General features: G+C 45.0%; 1 protein-coding gene and 1 pseudogene across 1 annotated transcript in view; one reads left to right on the top strand and one right to left on the bottom strand.

Moving 5' to 3' along the window:
* LOC146172381 (piwi-like protein 1) overlaps positions 1-15,265 on the bottom strand; it is a 197,773-nt gene that overhangs the window by 24,281 nt on the left and 158,227 nt on the right. Inside the window, exon 14 of the mRNA XM_084585935.1 lies at positions 14,459-14,647. Within this exon, the coding sequence (XP_084442061.1) occupies positions 14,459-14,647 (189 nt within the window). The remainder of the gene's footprint in view (positions 1-14,458; positions 14,648-15,265) is intronic.
* On the top strand, positions 5,321-6,224 carry LOC146172385 (uncharacterized; annotated as a pseudogene).

The following is a 15,265-nucleotide window of genomic DNA, read 5'->3' as shown; positions in this document are numbered from 1 at the left end:
AGAAGGATGGCTGAAAAGCACAGATGTCAAACAGCAAAGTCTGAACGCAAGCGTGCCTCGGCTGAAAACATGCATCGTGCTCTGAAAAAGCGGCATTCAAGCCTGAACAAGCAGTCAAACTACATGCCTGGTGCTCATTAGCCCACAGGATATGTAAATATGTAAGTAGCTTCTCGAAATTTTTAATAAATTATACCTAGCTTGCTTTTTCTCCTTTTCTCAAAGTGCAAATTTTTGTTACCTGACTGTTTTAGTTCATCGATATCTCTGCATCTAGAAGAGATAGAAACATACTTTCTTTGGCTACAGGAAGCTGAAAGTGTGATGAGTGCAAGGATCAAAACAGAATTCTTCAATTAACCTTCAAAATATTTTATGTTTCGAAGTTAATTGAAGCTTAATTATCCCAACTGGGGTGATGTTATTCCAAGTGGTGTAAAATTGCCAATAGGGAACCTGCGCTGAAGTTTTCTACGTACCACCAGTGCCGCCAAGTGACCGCCGCGCAACTACCTTGGTAGGACGGCTGAGACTGACGCGGATGGAGGCGCTGAAGAGAGTCTACTTTATCACGAAACCAAAGGCATGCTGCTGCATTTAGAAGCGCTCGGTTACGATAAAAAGATGATTGCTCTGTACTCTATTCGACTGCAGCTGTATAAAACACAGCGGCGGTAGAACTCTGCTCGATTCAGGAGACTGGATGAGTACGGGGGATTGTTGAGCTTGTTGTTTGAGCACTGCTCATTGCACTTCATAACGTGGTTTTTTCTGCCGTACCGTACCCCTGCGAACAAAAGTAAACGAAGCGCGCTTTTTTCTTCTATTATTTTTCATGCGTTGTATAACTGAAATTGGCAGTCGCGATCCGGTACTAGATGCCAGTGCCTTTTCACTAGGACAAATATTGTTTCTTTATCTCCAGTGTAGAAGGCATGATTTTAATTTGAACGGAAAAGCGTGCTTCGTTTACTTATGTCCGTGTTTATTCGCAGGACTGACAAGCAAGTCCTGCTAGTTTTAGGAAAAAGTGCCCGTCCCAGGTGCTTTAAGGGGACGAAGCGTATGCCTGCGAAATACACGGTGAACACTAAAGCGTGGATGACTCCGGCAATATTTTCTGAATGGCAGAAAGACTTCAACCAGGATGTCAAGCGGCAAGGCCATCAAGTTTGCCTACTTCTGGACAATTGCGCTGCGCACCAAAATCCTGATGTCTGTGATGATTGTTCCTGCGAGCCAGATCCGTGTGACGTGCCCACCGCGAAGGAGGTGATGAATGCAATAGACGTATTGCGCCGTTTCGTCGGCTCGCGCGACGACGAAGGAGCATTACATGATGTAGCTTCATTAGAGCGCCGTGTTGTGCCTTCACTCGCGCGGAAACAAGCAGAGACTACGCAAGCGCCGTGTTGTGCCTTCACTCGCGCGGAAACAAGCAGAGACTACGCAGTTTTTTACTGTAAAATAAGTGCCTGAAGGGTGAGTTCACCTTTACTGATATCTGAAGCCTTTCAGTTTCCTTTCTGCATCCTTCGTGCGAGCCTTCATACAAAACCTGCAAGTAACGAAAACCTGCAGTAACGAAAAATTGCGAACTTTTGTCAACTTCGGTATATCCATGTTCAACTGTATTGCCTATATATGAACCTGACTTTGAGGGAAAAATGCTCCCTTTTTGAAATCAGCATAAAAAACAACAAATTCAAGCAATTTCATCAGGATCGACTTAAAGGGGGGACACGGGTCTTTCGGACCAAAAAATCGCGAAAAAATCACTTTTTAGAAGATGTGACTTGCGAAATCAGTAGCTCTTTATCTACCTATCTGCTAAGTTTTTCATCTCTAGGGTCGGTATTTTAGTCACAATGCCAATTTATATAATCGATGTCGCCCAAATTTGGGCCGAAAACGACCCCCAAAACAACCATTTTCCACGAGGCGCAGCTCCCATTTTGTGCGCGGCACCGTAGCCATCTTGGTCTCATTCGAAAGAGCCGCCTTTCGTCTTCAAATTGCCGCCTCTGCTGTTTACATTCGCCCATTGGTCGCATAAAAAATAGCAAAAAAGAAAATGTATTTGCAATCCCATTGGCTTTCGGGGTGCACGTGATGATAAGGCGTCACCGCATTGGTGGAGCTGGATGACGGCGTCCGCTCGGCGCGCCCGAGCCGCGGGGAGACGGCGGAGACGTGACGCCGGCCGCGCTTGGTTCCGAACCGCGAGGTGCGTTCGCGGCAAGAATTTGTGAAGTGAAAAAAATAGTTGAATAATCATCTCAAGTGATGCCCTGCCCCGGCTGTGCGCGCTCAGGCCGACGAAAATCGTGCGCCGAACGATCGTGTGTACGAGCCTGAAGTAGGCCTAGCGTGTTCCCCAGCACGGGAGACTGCTACTGCCAGCGGTCGCACCCGCCGCGACAGTGATAACGCAGGCCGCAGATGAGCAGAAAGATAAGCTCAAAACAGGAAAAGCTTGAACTCGTGCCAACTCCAGCAACGAAGCGGTAGACGGATTGTTTTCGTGACGATGACAGTAGCGCGGCGGACAGCCCGCTTGGCGAGGCGGAGTTCACGATCGTCAGATCTAAACAGTTTGCCGAGATTGGCAAAGCGTAAAACATACGGCAGCGATATTGGCATTTAAAAAAGTGAACGGGGATGAGAAATCGCCGTCAAGCTTATTCTCCAATGCGTAAATTGCGGGACACATCTTCGTAGAGCTCGCCGCGCGTTTGCGCCGATCGGACCTCGTTCATAGTCCTTAGTGAACGCACTTGCTTCCAGTGCAATGCAGAGCACTGGGAAGCAGCAAACAGCTCCAAATTACATTTCTTTTCCAACGTTTCTCACCGCGGTCTTGATGCGAAGACGTAGCAAAACGACATACGCAAAAAAAAAAAAAAAAAAAAAAAACGCTGCCTGCATGTGACTCGCGCAGCCGAAAAAGTGACAACTGAATGTGCTGCAACTGCAAATCAAAATGAAAGAGGAGACACTTGGGCGTTGGAAAGCAAAGAGACTACATTCCTAGAGGTTTATAGCCATCTGTAAATGTGTGCATTGCACCAGTGAATGTATGTTAAATAATGCCCTGTTTCTTTTTTGCTCTTTTCTCAAAACATGCATTGTTGACCACTTGCAATTTTGCGGCCTTAATATCTCGGCACCTATTGCAGATAGAGTAATAATATCTTTTTCAGCATGAAGCTAAATATGTGGAGCACACATTGTTGCAAGTAGATTTTTTAATTTTTTGTTCAAAATTTTTAAAATGGCTTTTTTTTTTGTGACCATTATATGCTATATTTTGACCTTTGAACTTTGTTATGCAATAAAACAAGAAATAATTGCTTAATCAAAAAACTGCTCGCAACATTGTGTTCCTCATTCTTTCAAGTGTCCAGCAATGTGTTCATCTGAAGTTTTTCTTCAGTGATCATTTTGTAATTGTTCTTGTAAGAATTAGACTAATTGGTGTAATTATCTCATGAAATAATTGGATCACAAAATAAATAATTGCAGTTTTGGAATATGCACAAAAACTACACAAACCCACCAAGTTGCATCAATTTTGATTGGGAAATAACGAAAATAGTTTTAAGACCAGACCCTGGTCTTAAGACAATATTTTTTATTTACTAGTAGATTTTGATGAAAGTTGTACCATTTATGCAGCGTTTTGTGCTGATTTCAAATATGCACATAAATTTTATGTAAGCCATTTAGTTCTGAAGATATTGAGCACTTTATGTTCTTTGTTTGGAGGTGAGCTGTCAATAAAACTACAGGAGGTATAATAAAAACTGACATATCAAATCAATTTAGAACACACAAAGAATGCAAAAATCAAGATTGAATGCCCTACTTCTATTTTAAGGGGAGACGCGGGTCGAAAAATCAGCATTATTTCGAAATTTTTCGATTTTATGTTTTTGCTTGCACTATCATCTTTGAACATCCTACTTTCATGCAGTGAAATATGAAAACTAAATTTGTACGAGAAATTAGTTAAAAACGCGTCCAAATGACTCGCGGTGACCAAAAAATCGTGAGTGCTGCCAAATTTTGGCCATCTTTGAGCTGCCGCCGCTCAGCACATCGGCGCTTGCTGCCATTGCGGCCATTTGCAAAATGTGGCCAAAGCCTTCTTCTTTTGACTGGTACATCTATCAGTTTCGTATCTGCACGGGAAAATATAAAAAAAAATGTTTTTCCCGCGGTCTTCCGAGCGTGTTTTCCGTCACGTGACGCGAACCCGAGACCGCCATTGGCTACCGCCGTGCAGTGGAGCCATCCCAGCAGTTTCGTATCCGCTGGCATCGCATCGCCTCTTAGGACTAGCCTGCGTTCGTTTTTCTTATCGGAAGTTTTCCGTAATGAACGACGAGAAGAAAAGGAACTTTCGTCTCCGCAAGAACCGGACTGCGTGCCCGTACAGGGGGAAGCCAAACAGAAGCGCAAGAGAGCCACGAACGCGGCGGACGCTGCAAGCCCCCTACGCCAGCAGAACGGCAGCCAGTCTTGCAGCGCGGCGTCCGATTTAATAACTGACGCTTTCGTTTTCGTGAGCGCGTCGGAGAGGAAGTTGGCAGCGTTCCAGGATGAAGAGAGAGCCGGCAGCAGAAGCGGCGCAAGCGTCGTTATCTGCGAACTTGAAGAGCTGACCCGACTCGTGCGCGGTGCCTTGTGCGGAACGTGCGGGAAGTCCGAACTCGCGGTGGTAGAGGTCGTGAACAAGCGCAAGGGCCTCGCTTCTCTCCTGGAGCTCAGGTGTACGAATGGTGCATGCCCGGCAACAGTAGTTTCGGCTGTGTATACGTCGCAACGTACCGATGCCGACGGCCGTGAAGGCTGCGACGTGGAGCGGTCCAGTGGAAGCCCCCGCGATAGCTTCGCGACCAATGTGAAAGCGGTGCTTGGTGCGCGTTCGATTGGTGTCGGACACGACCAACTGACGAGGTTTTGTGGCATTCTTGGGTTAGCAAAGCCACTGCACCACAAGACATTCCACAACATTGCGAAGAAAGTGCATATTGCAGCCACCAAAGCAGCCTCCGACAACCTTGCAGAAGCGAGGCGAATTACTGCATTGCAAGCTGACCACACTGAACGTTGCTGTAATGTTTGATGGGACCTGGCAGAAGCGCGGCCACAAGAGCCACGATGGTGTTGGCACTGCCATTTCTGTGGACACTGCCTAGATTTTAAGGTGCTGACAAACTACTGTCAAGGTTGTAGCAGCCACAAAGTACTTGATGATGAAGAGGAGGAAGTATGGCGTGCATTCCATTCTCCTGTGTGTGAAAAAAATGTGGACTGCACGTCACATGCAATGGAAAGTGAAGCAGCGCTACGCATCTGAAGCAGGACGCAGTCGTACAACATGCAGTTTACAACATTCCTTAGTGACGGCGACAGCAAGGCATATGCTGCAGTCTGTGAAGCGCAGGTTTATGGGTCGAAGGAAGTTACCAAAGAAGACTGTACCAACCACGTTGCCAAACGTCTTGGTACCGCCCTAAGAAAGCTGAAGACGCCGCTCCCACGTGGACAGAAGCTCACTGACAAGTCAATTCAAAAGCTACAAAACTATTATAAAATCGCAATAACAAGCAACCGGGGCAATGTAAGGGGCATGTTCTGTGCAATCTGGGCATCCTACTTCCATTCGTGCTCCACCAATGAAGCGAACAGCCACAAGTTTTGCCCTGATGGGAATGAGTCGTGGTGCAAGCAAAAGAGAGCCCAAGCTCTAGGAGAACCAGCTCCAAACCACACCCCCCTCCTGACCAAAGCGCAAGGAAAGGCAATGCTGCCAATTTACAAACGTTTGACAGATGCCAAACTGCTTGCCCGCTGTTTGCAAGGGAAAACTCATAATGCTGCTGAATCCCTGAACAGCAAGATTTGGATGTTGTGTCCAAAGACTCGGTTTGCCTCACGGACTGCAGTGGAGACTGCCACCGCCATTGCAGTGCTGTGGTTTAATAGGGGTCACTCCAGCTTTGAAAAAGTGCTGGAAGAACTGGGTGTCCTCCCTTCAAAGCAGCTGATCAGACTCAGCTTGGAAAGCGACCAAAAAAGGATCAAGAAGATGTCGACCAAGCTGACTGCTGAAGCGCAGTCTCATCGCCGCAGCCAGGTGAAGCGAGCCCGTACGGAGGACTCAGTTCGCAAGAACCGTGAGGGCAAAACATATGCAGCAGGGGAATTCTAGTGTTTTAGTGCAGTAGTGAACACTTTGAGCTACATTTGCACCAAGCTTGAAGTGATATGAGCGAGAACTTTGGCATTCACATGCAAATAAACTTTCAATTGTGTTTTTCTCAAATTGGTGTTTTTGCCCATTTTTGAAGTTTGTGCACACATATTTTTCCTCTTGTAGTTCTTGGATCACAATGAAATTTTGCACAGATGTTCCTTGGAGTGTATAGAGTGCTGAAATCTTGTTTATATATCTAGTCTCATCATATATTTATTATAATTTCATTACAAACTACTGACTAACAAAAGAAAATGACACCCTAATTCAAAAAGTTATTTTGTTAAAAAAGATGCAGATAAAAATTATTTCACCTAGATTTCAACACTCTGTGGCTTGTAATGAACTACACAGGGTATTTTAAAATGCTCTGTCATAATAATTACTAACAAAAATTGTGTGCACAAGAAAGGTGATTATAAATTTCATAGAGCATATAAATTGAACTACTATAGCTATCAAAAAACTGATTACATATATAGAAACAGGAGCTCAATTTATACCAGCTGTGTGAATTTCAGCCTTCTAACTTCATTATTAAAAAAAAAACGTTTTTTCGAGGAGCGTCTCCCCTTAACCAAAGTCACAGCTTGTCAAAGTTCAGAGACCAAAAAGCCACCTTGACACTCCAGAAAACATGAAATTTTTAAAAACTTTCCTCATTAAGGGGGGCCCCGGGTCTTTGCAGCCGAAAATCGGTCAGAAAATCGGATTTTCAATCTTCTCGTTTTTGCGATTCTGAGATCTTTCCGCAGCTATCTCCGAAGTTTCGTTGAAAAATATCGCCTAATTTGCGTGTTACAGCGTTCCAAAGACGAGAATCTGCACGTATGGCCCTTTAAACTGAGGTCAAATTGCGCCGAATTTCGATCTCCTGCAGTTCAAGAAATATGCGATCCGCGGGCATAATCTTGGTGTCGTTCGAAAGATCGCGATTCAGGCCATTCCTATATCTCGGTTGGTGACCATGAGTGAGCCCACCGAAGCGGAAAACAAAGGAATAAAATTGCGTGAAACACGCCCTGCTATTGGACTTCCATCGCACGTCAGCAAAAGGCGAGCTTTGGTTGGCTGGCGACGTCCACTGCTCGCGGTCAGGCGCCATTTTGAAAAGGTCTCTCCATTAGGCCTAGTTGGCCTAGCGCCGTTCCCTCATCGTAACCACAACGCGAAATGCTCAATATTGAGATTCACACTTCGTTATTAGCCTAAAAAAAAGTAGCGAGAGGAGATAAATGCGCCGGGGACGCTGCATCGCCGCAACTGGTTATCTGCAATCAATGACGAAGCGCCGACGCTCCGCGTTGAGTCCGCGATGGCCTGATAACGGCGTAGCATAGCCGGTCGTGCTCAGTGCGATAGCGAGGAGCGGCACGATCTGCCGCGTTCGGAACCCTGAGGGTGCAGATGAGCAAGTGCAGCTTTCAACGCCGGGATAGATAGCCCTGTGAGGCAGTGCCGCGACCAGCCGCAGCGGCAGTCGCGAAGCAGCGTCCCGCGACACGCAGAACATAGAGAAGATTGCGCGGAATCCCAAATCTTGTCCAAATAAACTTTCTTCTGAATGCTACGCGGTGTAAGACGAGCAACGGTCGCTTATCATTAGTTGCAGGCCGACTGCGTTTGCAGCATGAACGTGAGAATGGCGATTGCGCGCTTGAACTTGGCTCCAACTTTTGCGGAGGTCACGATGCAAACGCACTCGTCTTGGTGGCGGCCTCCGGACCATGCGTTCCGTTCGCCGGAAATTTCATTCTTTGAGGGCGAATTATATCGATGGGAAATGATGCATTAGCATCAGAAGCTAGTCAGAACCAACTTTAATGAGTTACTGTTAGCTTTGGTGCTTCAAAAATTTATCAACACGTTTTTCCTCAATTTCTCAAAATCAAAATATTGAGGACGGTACATGTTTGGAGGTGCGATATCATAATTCCTTTTGCACCAGAAAGGTAAACTTATGTACAGAGCAAAAATATAAATGAATTTGTGGTACTTAATGTGGAAAGTTTTTAAAAATTTCATGTTTTCTGGAGTGTCAAGATGGCTTTTTGGTCTGTGAACTTTGACAAGCTGTAACTTTGGTTAAAATGGAACCAGGACATTCAATCTTGATTTTTGCATTCTCTGTGTGTTCTAAATTGATTTGGTACGTCAGGTTTTATTATAGCTCCTGTAGTTTTACTGACAGCTCACCCCTGAACAAAGAACATAAAGTGCTCAATATCTTCAGAACTAAATGGCTTACATAAAATTAATGTGCATATTTGAAATCAGCACACAAATCTGCATAAATGGTGCAACTTTCATCAAAATCTACCAGTAAATAAAAAATATTGTCTTCAGACCAGGGTCCCCCCTTAAATACCACAAATTCATTTATATTTTTGCACTGTACATGAGTCTACCTTTCTGGTGCGAAAGGAATTACAGCAATATCATAAGTAGAACCAGAGATATTGCACGTCCGAACATGTACCGTCCTCAATATTTTGATTTTGAGAAATTGAGGAAAAACGTGCTGATAAATTTCTGAAGCACCAAAGCTAACAGTAACTTATTAAAGTGGGTTCTGACCAGCTTCTGATGCCAATGCATCATTTACCATTGATATAATTCGCCCTAAAAGAATGAAATTTCCGGCGAACAGAATGCATGGTGCGGAGGCCGCGAGGCCGCTACCAAGACGAGCGCGTTTGCATCGTCACCTCCGTAAAAGTTGGTGCCAAGTTCTGGCGCGCGATCGCCATTCTCACGTTCATGCTTTACTGCATGAACGTGAGAATGGCGATGGTGATGAACGTGAGAATGGTGATGAGGCGCAGTCGGCCTGCAACTAGTGATAAGCGACCATTGCTCGTCTTGCACCGCGTAGCATTCAGTAGAAAGTTTATTTCGACAAGATTTGGGATTCCGCACAATCTTCTCTATGTTCTGCGTGTCGCGGCACACTACTTCACGCAATTTTGTTCCTTTGTTTTCCGCTTCAGCAGGCTCGCCTATGGTCACCAACCGAGGTATAGGAATGGCCTGAATCGTGATCGAGTATTCCCGCGGATCGCGTATTTCTCGAACTGCGGGAGATCGAAATTCGGCGCAATTTGACCTCAGTTTAAAGGGCCACACACGCAGATTCTCATCTTTGGAATGCTGTAACACGCAAATTAGGCGATATTTTTCGCTCCGAGACAGGCAGTAATTAAGGGTTTTGCGTTCGTCGACACATTCTGATCGCTTTCGGAAAAGCAATCAGTGGTGGCGTAAACTCTCAAGGGACTAACCATTTTACTACTTAATTACCGACATTCATGTCTTTTCCTGTTTTTCTGACTGGTTTCCATAATGGTTTGATATTTGTTGATGTGCGTTAATTTTTTCGTTGTGGTTCTGTGTATCACTTAGCCTCGCCCATCTCCATGCAGGTATCGTAGACAAATGGTGATTTATTGAATAATTTAGGTCAAATGTAAGCTGATTAAAATTGTCTTCAAAAGTTTGTGTAACGAAACTTCGGAGATAGCTGCGGAAAGATCTCAGAATCGTGAAAACGATAAGATTGAAAATCCGATTTTCTGACCGATTTTCGGCTGCTAAGACCCGGGTCCCCCCTTAAAATGAGGAAACAGCCATAAGACCAGTGTCCCCCTTAATCATAAACTGATTGTGAGGAATTTCTACGATCGTAACGAACGACCGCAAGTGATACAATGCGCAGTGTGTCAGTGCCAACAGCGCATCGATGTGGCAAACGCAGTCGTTTCTGTTGGTTTCACTTTTGAAACATGGCACTACAACAGTTCATACTCAAGAAAAACGAAAAAACATTGGCAGTAGTTTAGCTATGGTTAAACCTGGTAAGTTCCTCAAGCAATACTGCAATATTGCACTTAAGGTTCGGCATGTAGTGTAGCATCGCCGATGCTACTCCTTGTAAGACTGCATAGCAACTGGTTTACCCCAACGCGAACTCCTATTTCTCTTTTTCCACTTCCACTCCTGTTAGCGATAGTCTTTTATTGCGTATTTTATTACTACGCAATTCCTTACCCTCGGCGACGGCCGTCCGCCCCTTGGACCCTGAATGATGCGTCCCGACCATCACATTGGCACAGTGCCTGGATTTCAATGCGTGCATGCAACATGCAGTGCCAAGTGCGAGAGGACGGGAGAGAGCGGTGTGTTAGCTTTCGTTCTAATGCTAACACTCCCCCCTTCCTCCTTCCCTTACGGCGCGGTTCCGGTGTCTACGCAGCTGCGGCTCAAAGTCAAACGTGGTGTCTGCCGGGTATACGCGACAGCTCGAAACCTGGCCCAGTATTGCTTACGCAATAAAAAACAAGACTAGCACAGGGCGAGCTATATGCACCAATCACAGTCACGCAGCTGCTTGCGAGATCCCGGAACAAATAGTTCTCGTGCGTCACTAGTGGGAAAATCGAGATGAATGTTTCCTGTGGGGGAACTGTGGCGGGCAATTGGGAATATGCGTGAAGATGAATGCGCCTTCTCACCCGGTTGCAGCGCGACCGTGCGCGTTCTCTCCTAGCCTAGCCATAGTGCCTCCGCCACCCCACACTCTCAGCGTGATCACAAAACGTTTCACCATTTCTATAACTTGGAGCAACTAGAACTAACTGTAAACAATTTCAAGGTGGTTTCCCTTACATCGAAACATTAATCTGGTTTCCGTTCTGCATTGTCCTTTTGAGCCTTCACGCAAAAAGTGCACATAATAAAAACTTGGATTCATGGACACGTTACAATTTCGTTACAACCAGGTTTTACTGTATACGAAGTTTCGCATGATACGAATGTTTCTGCAACTCCAAGAGATCTTTATCACCGAATTCTAGTGTAGATTGCACTAGCTTATTTGGTCGAGAAATAAGCTAAAATAAGACTTTCCAAAACACCACTGGAGCCATGAAATGGCCCAGAAGGGGTAAAATTTGTTTGAACTTCCCGTGCATGCCACAGGCAAAGCATCCAGCTTATCCCTGCCACTTTAGGCTCCTTTTAAAGCTTATTTCTTAGTGCACATTTTGAGGAATCTCAACATGGCATCATTCATACAGAATGACTACCGTTGCAGGCTCTCCAAAAGCCATTTCCAGGCTGCTGATTGGCTGGAGCGTGTGCTCACGAGCAGAGTCCCTCGTCTCGCGCTTTCCATTTGGCCATTGCGACTGGCTCATCCTATGGTTTGCTTTCTCTTTTATATATTCGAAGTTGGGGTGGGCACTTTATACGTTTCCAATTTGCTCTTGCGATAGTATCAACCGTTCTTGCAGTCACCGCTGGTCTTAAGACCTAGTTGTATGAAGAGCATGAAAAATGAAAGCGCTCGGAAGTGCACAGTCAAAGAATGCAGACGGAGCGCTGCCAGGGCCGCATGTCGCATCCAAAGCAACGGGCATGTTCTCAGTCTAGCTGCAGCACATCTGGCAGCATAGAATCGTCTGCGACCCGCTTCAGAGGCATCCAAGACAGCACTTATAGATTGCACCTGCTGACATTCTTTTTTTTGTTTTGTTTAGGCAATGCACAAATATCAATTTGCAATTACATTAAAGAGTTTCAAGATCAAATAATGCAACCTTTTACTATTGATACGGTATGTCAGGATACCATGCCTTTAAAGGAAAACAAGAATGTAATTGGGTATGGAAACTTTCTGGCTATCAATCCATGCAATTAAAAACAACAAAATGCAATGACAAAGTTCATTAAAGCTGCATAAGAAATTACCTAATCACCCCACCCTAGACTTTTAAGATAACTTTTGATCTAAGACCACCAGCACATTTACTTTTTTTTTTTTGAGAGAGAGTTTCGTGAGTTTCGTGAGAGTCCCCTTTAAGGGGGGACGCGGGTCTTAAACTGGTCAAAAATGGGCGAAAAATTGATTTTGAGAAAAATGCATTTTCGGAATGTCTGTACCTTTGAGCACTAGCCTTCAAAATATCAACACTGAATTCGATCGGGAAATACGGTAAAATCGACTTTTAAAACGCCACGGGAGCCTCGAAATGGCCAAAAAGGGGGGGAGAATTGTTCGAACTTCCCGCGCGCGCCGCGGGTGAAGCAGCCGGCTGGCCGCCGCCATCTTGGACTTGTTTTGAAGCTTGTTTCTTTGTGCGCATTTTGCGACATCTCCAAATGACGTCGCTCAAACAGAACGATCACCGTCGCGGGTTTTCCGAAAGCCGTTTCCGGTCCGCTGATTGGCTGGAGCGCGCGCTCGCGAAGCGAGCCCCTCGTCTCGCGCTTCCCATTGGCCAGCGCGACTGACGCCATTTTTTTTGTTTGCTTGTTTTTAACGTTCTTCGTCGCGGCTGCTGCTTCGCTCGTTTATGATGCGCTTTCGCGATCGTTATCAGTCGTTCCCGCAGCCGGTGCTGGTCTTTAGACGTAGCTCGGTAGACGTAGCCGTATCAGGAGTGTATTGAAAACGGAAGCGCCTAGCGAGTGCGCGTCGAAGAACGAGTGCGGCGGCAGCGGCGGCGCGCTGCCAGGGTCGCGCGGCGTGTTCTCCGACCTAGCTGCAGCACGTCCGGCGGCATATACTCGTTTGCGAGCGGTTCAGAGGCATCAAAGATAGCATCGATAGATTTAACTGTTCAGCTGATACTCATGGTCCTCACCGACGCTACCACTTCGTTGCTTTTTTATCGCGTCGCCTCCGACGACAGGCGAGCCTGACATCGCGCCGTTGCCCGCGTTCATTTTCCGCGAACAGTTTCGCTTCGCTTCGTTTTTTTTGTTTTTTTTTTCAGATTGTCTAAGTAATCGCGTCGCTGCACTCAAGGGGTGTGAAAGTTCGAGCTTTAGCTCCAGCAAGGGACTCCGCGTGCGGCCCTGCATGTGCTGTACAGCAAAGTAGCAAAGTTTCATTCTGCAACATTAGCCAATTTATTAGGTCCTTCCAGTATGCCGCTCTGCTTTAGCCTTAAACTTTGTGCAGGTTTATTAATATTGCAAGACCGTTTTATCGTAATTTTGAGTATCTGTTTGCCTTGAAGGGCACTGCCACAGGCATATGAAGTTGTAAATAAAGCTTCTCCCGCTGGTTCTAGTGGCGGTATACTTAGACTTTGTGGCAAGCTTTTCCCAGTATTTGGGGAGGGTACTGTTATATGTTTAGTATATAGCCTTCCTCATAAAGAACAAAGCCTCACAACGATTCCATTTATATTACCATAGCTGCAGTGTAGCAAAAGTTAAAGGTTGTCTCAAAATGCAAATACGTTTTTCTCAGTGCTGTTTCTGGACACTGCACTCAGCCTTACTGTGCTTTTTCTCTACATTGTCGCCGAGTGACAATGACAAATTTAGCACCACTGCAGTCATATTGAAAAGATCAGGGGGTGATCCAACACTTACATCACTCTATCGAGATTTTTTCAAATTGCCATTAAAATAATATTGCATGTCAAAAAATTTTGCTGATTTCCTAATGGCATACCCTACCTTGGCCATGGGTAATAGTGATAGTTTCAGTTTTAGTTGACATATTCAAAATCCAAAGACAGTTTTGGAAATGGGAAGAGCGTGACATTTTTGGTGAGAAATATCACAGTGAGGCTACTGATTGTTCAAGTTATAATATGCGGTCAAACTTCAAATGCCGTTTTCTCAGTTTCATATTTTTGGTCGATCTTTACAGTCTTACGCAGGGTTTTGATAACTTCTTTTTAGTTCACACAAATAACTTTGGTACCATTTTCTTCAGAGAGAAATGAGGTACCCGATGACATTTTTAGTTTCTTAGTTTAGGCAATGGATAAATGTCAATTTGAGATTAGCTTAATGAGTTCGTTTCAAATAATGCAGCCTTTTACTCTCACCATAGTATGTGAGAATGACATGCCTTTTTGAGGAAAACGAAGGATGTCATCGGGTATGGGAAGACTTTGGCTATCAATCTATGTAATTAAAAGCAACGAAATGCAATGAGAAAGTTCATTAAAGCTGCGTAAGAAATTCACTAATTATGCTCTGGACTTTGTTAGATAACTTTTGATCTAATACCACCAGCTCAATTATAATTACATTTTTGAAATCAGGAGAGAAAACCACATCTGTGTGCAAAGTTTCGTGAGATTCTAGCCATAACTAAAAAAGTTAGTTTTAAGACCCTCGTCCCCCCTTAAAGGGGGAGAAAATAGAGTTGGGATCTTGAAGTCTACACACCTGCTTGGTAATTACCTCCTTGATGGCACGGACATAGTTGTCAGTGTGGTCATTGGGCAATTCACGAAGCTGTGGTGGCCGCACTTGGATGCCCATGGGAGGGCCCACCTTGCACATCATGGACACAAATCCTCGCGTACGCTCAGTATCACGCCTGGTGAAGATGACCACCCAGTAGTCAAGATTCACCTGTAAACCAGCAAGAAAACTGCGTTCAAAAACTCTAAAGCAAACTGTGATGAGTCCAGCCCATGGAATCCCACATTTGTAAACGCAAAAACCTAACCCACCAAATTTTCAAAATAAGACCAATGCAACAGAAACCACACTGGAAACAGCATCCCTAACAATATACACTAACTTCCATTTCTTGAAGGCACCTAAGTCTGACCAAAACATTCCACTAGATTGCGGTGGAAATGAAAGGGTTTTGCCTCATATTATATACAGTAAAAGCTCGTTAACTTAAAGGCAGACTCGGGTCTCAGAACAGTCGAAAATGGTAAAAAATAGATTTTGAGAAAAACTCCTTTTCGGAACCTTTCTTTCGAGCACCTGTACTCAAATTATTAATTTTGAATTCAGTCAGGAAATCCGATAAAATCAGCTTTCAAAACATCACGGCAGCCAAGAAATGTCCCCCGAAAAGATGAAATTTGTTCGAAATTCCCGCGCGTGCCACGGGCGTTGCAGCCGGCCGATCACCGCCGTCTTGGGTTTGGTTTGAAGCTGTTTTCTTTGTGTTAATTTGAGCTACCTTAAAATTGCATCGCTCAAGGGGTGTGGCTGCGTGCGACAGGTTTCCAA

The sequence above is a fragment of the Amblyomma maculatum genome, unplaced genomic scaffold (genome assembly GCF_055883805.1).
Source record: "Amblyomma maculatum isolate TAMU_Amacu unplaced genomic scaffold, ASM5588380v1 scaffold_13, whole genome shotgun sequence".
Lineage (NCBI taxonomy): Eukaryota > Metazoa > Arthropoda > Arachnida > Ixodida > Ixodidae > Amblyomma > Amblyomma maculatum.
This window is presented reverse-complemented; position numbering and strand designations above follow the sequence as displayed.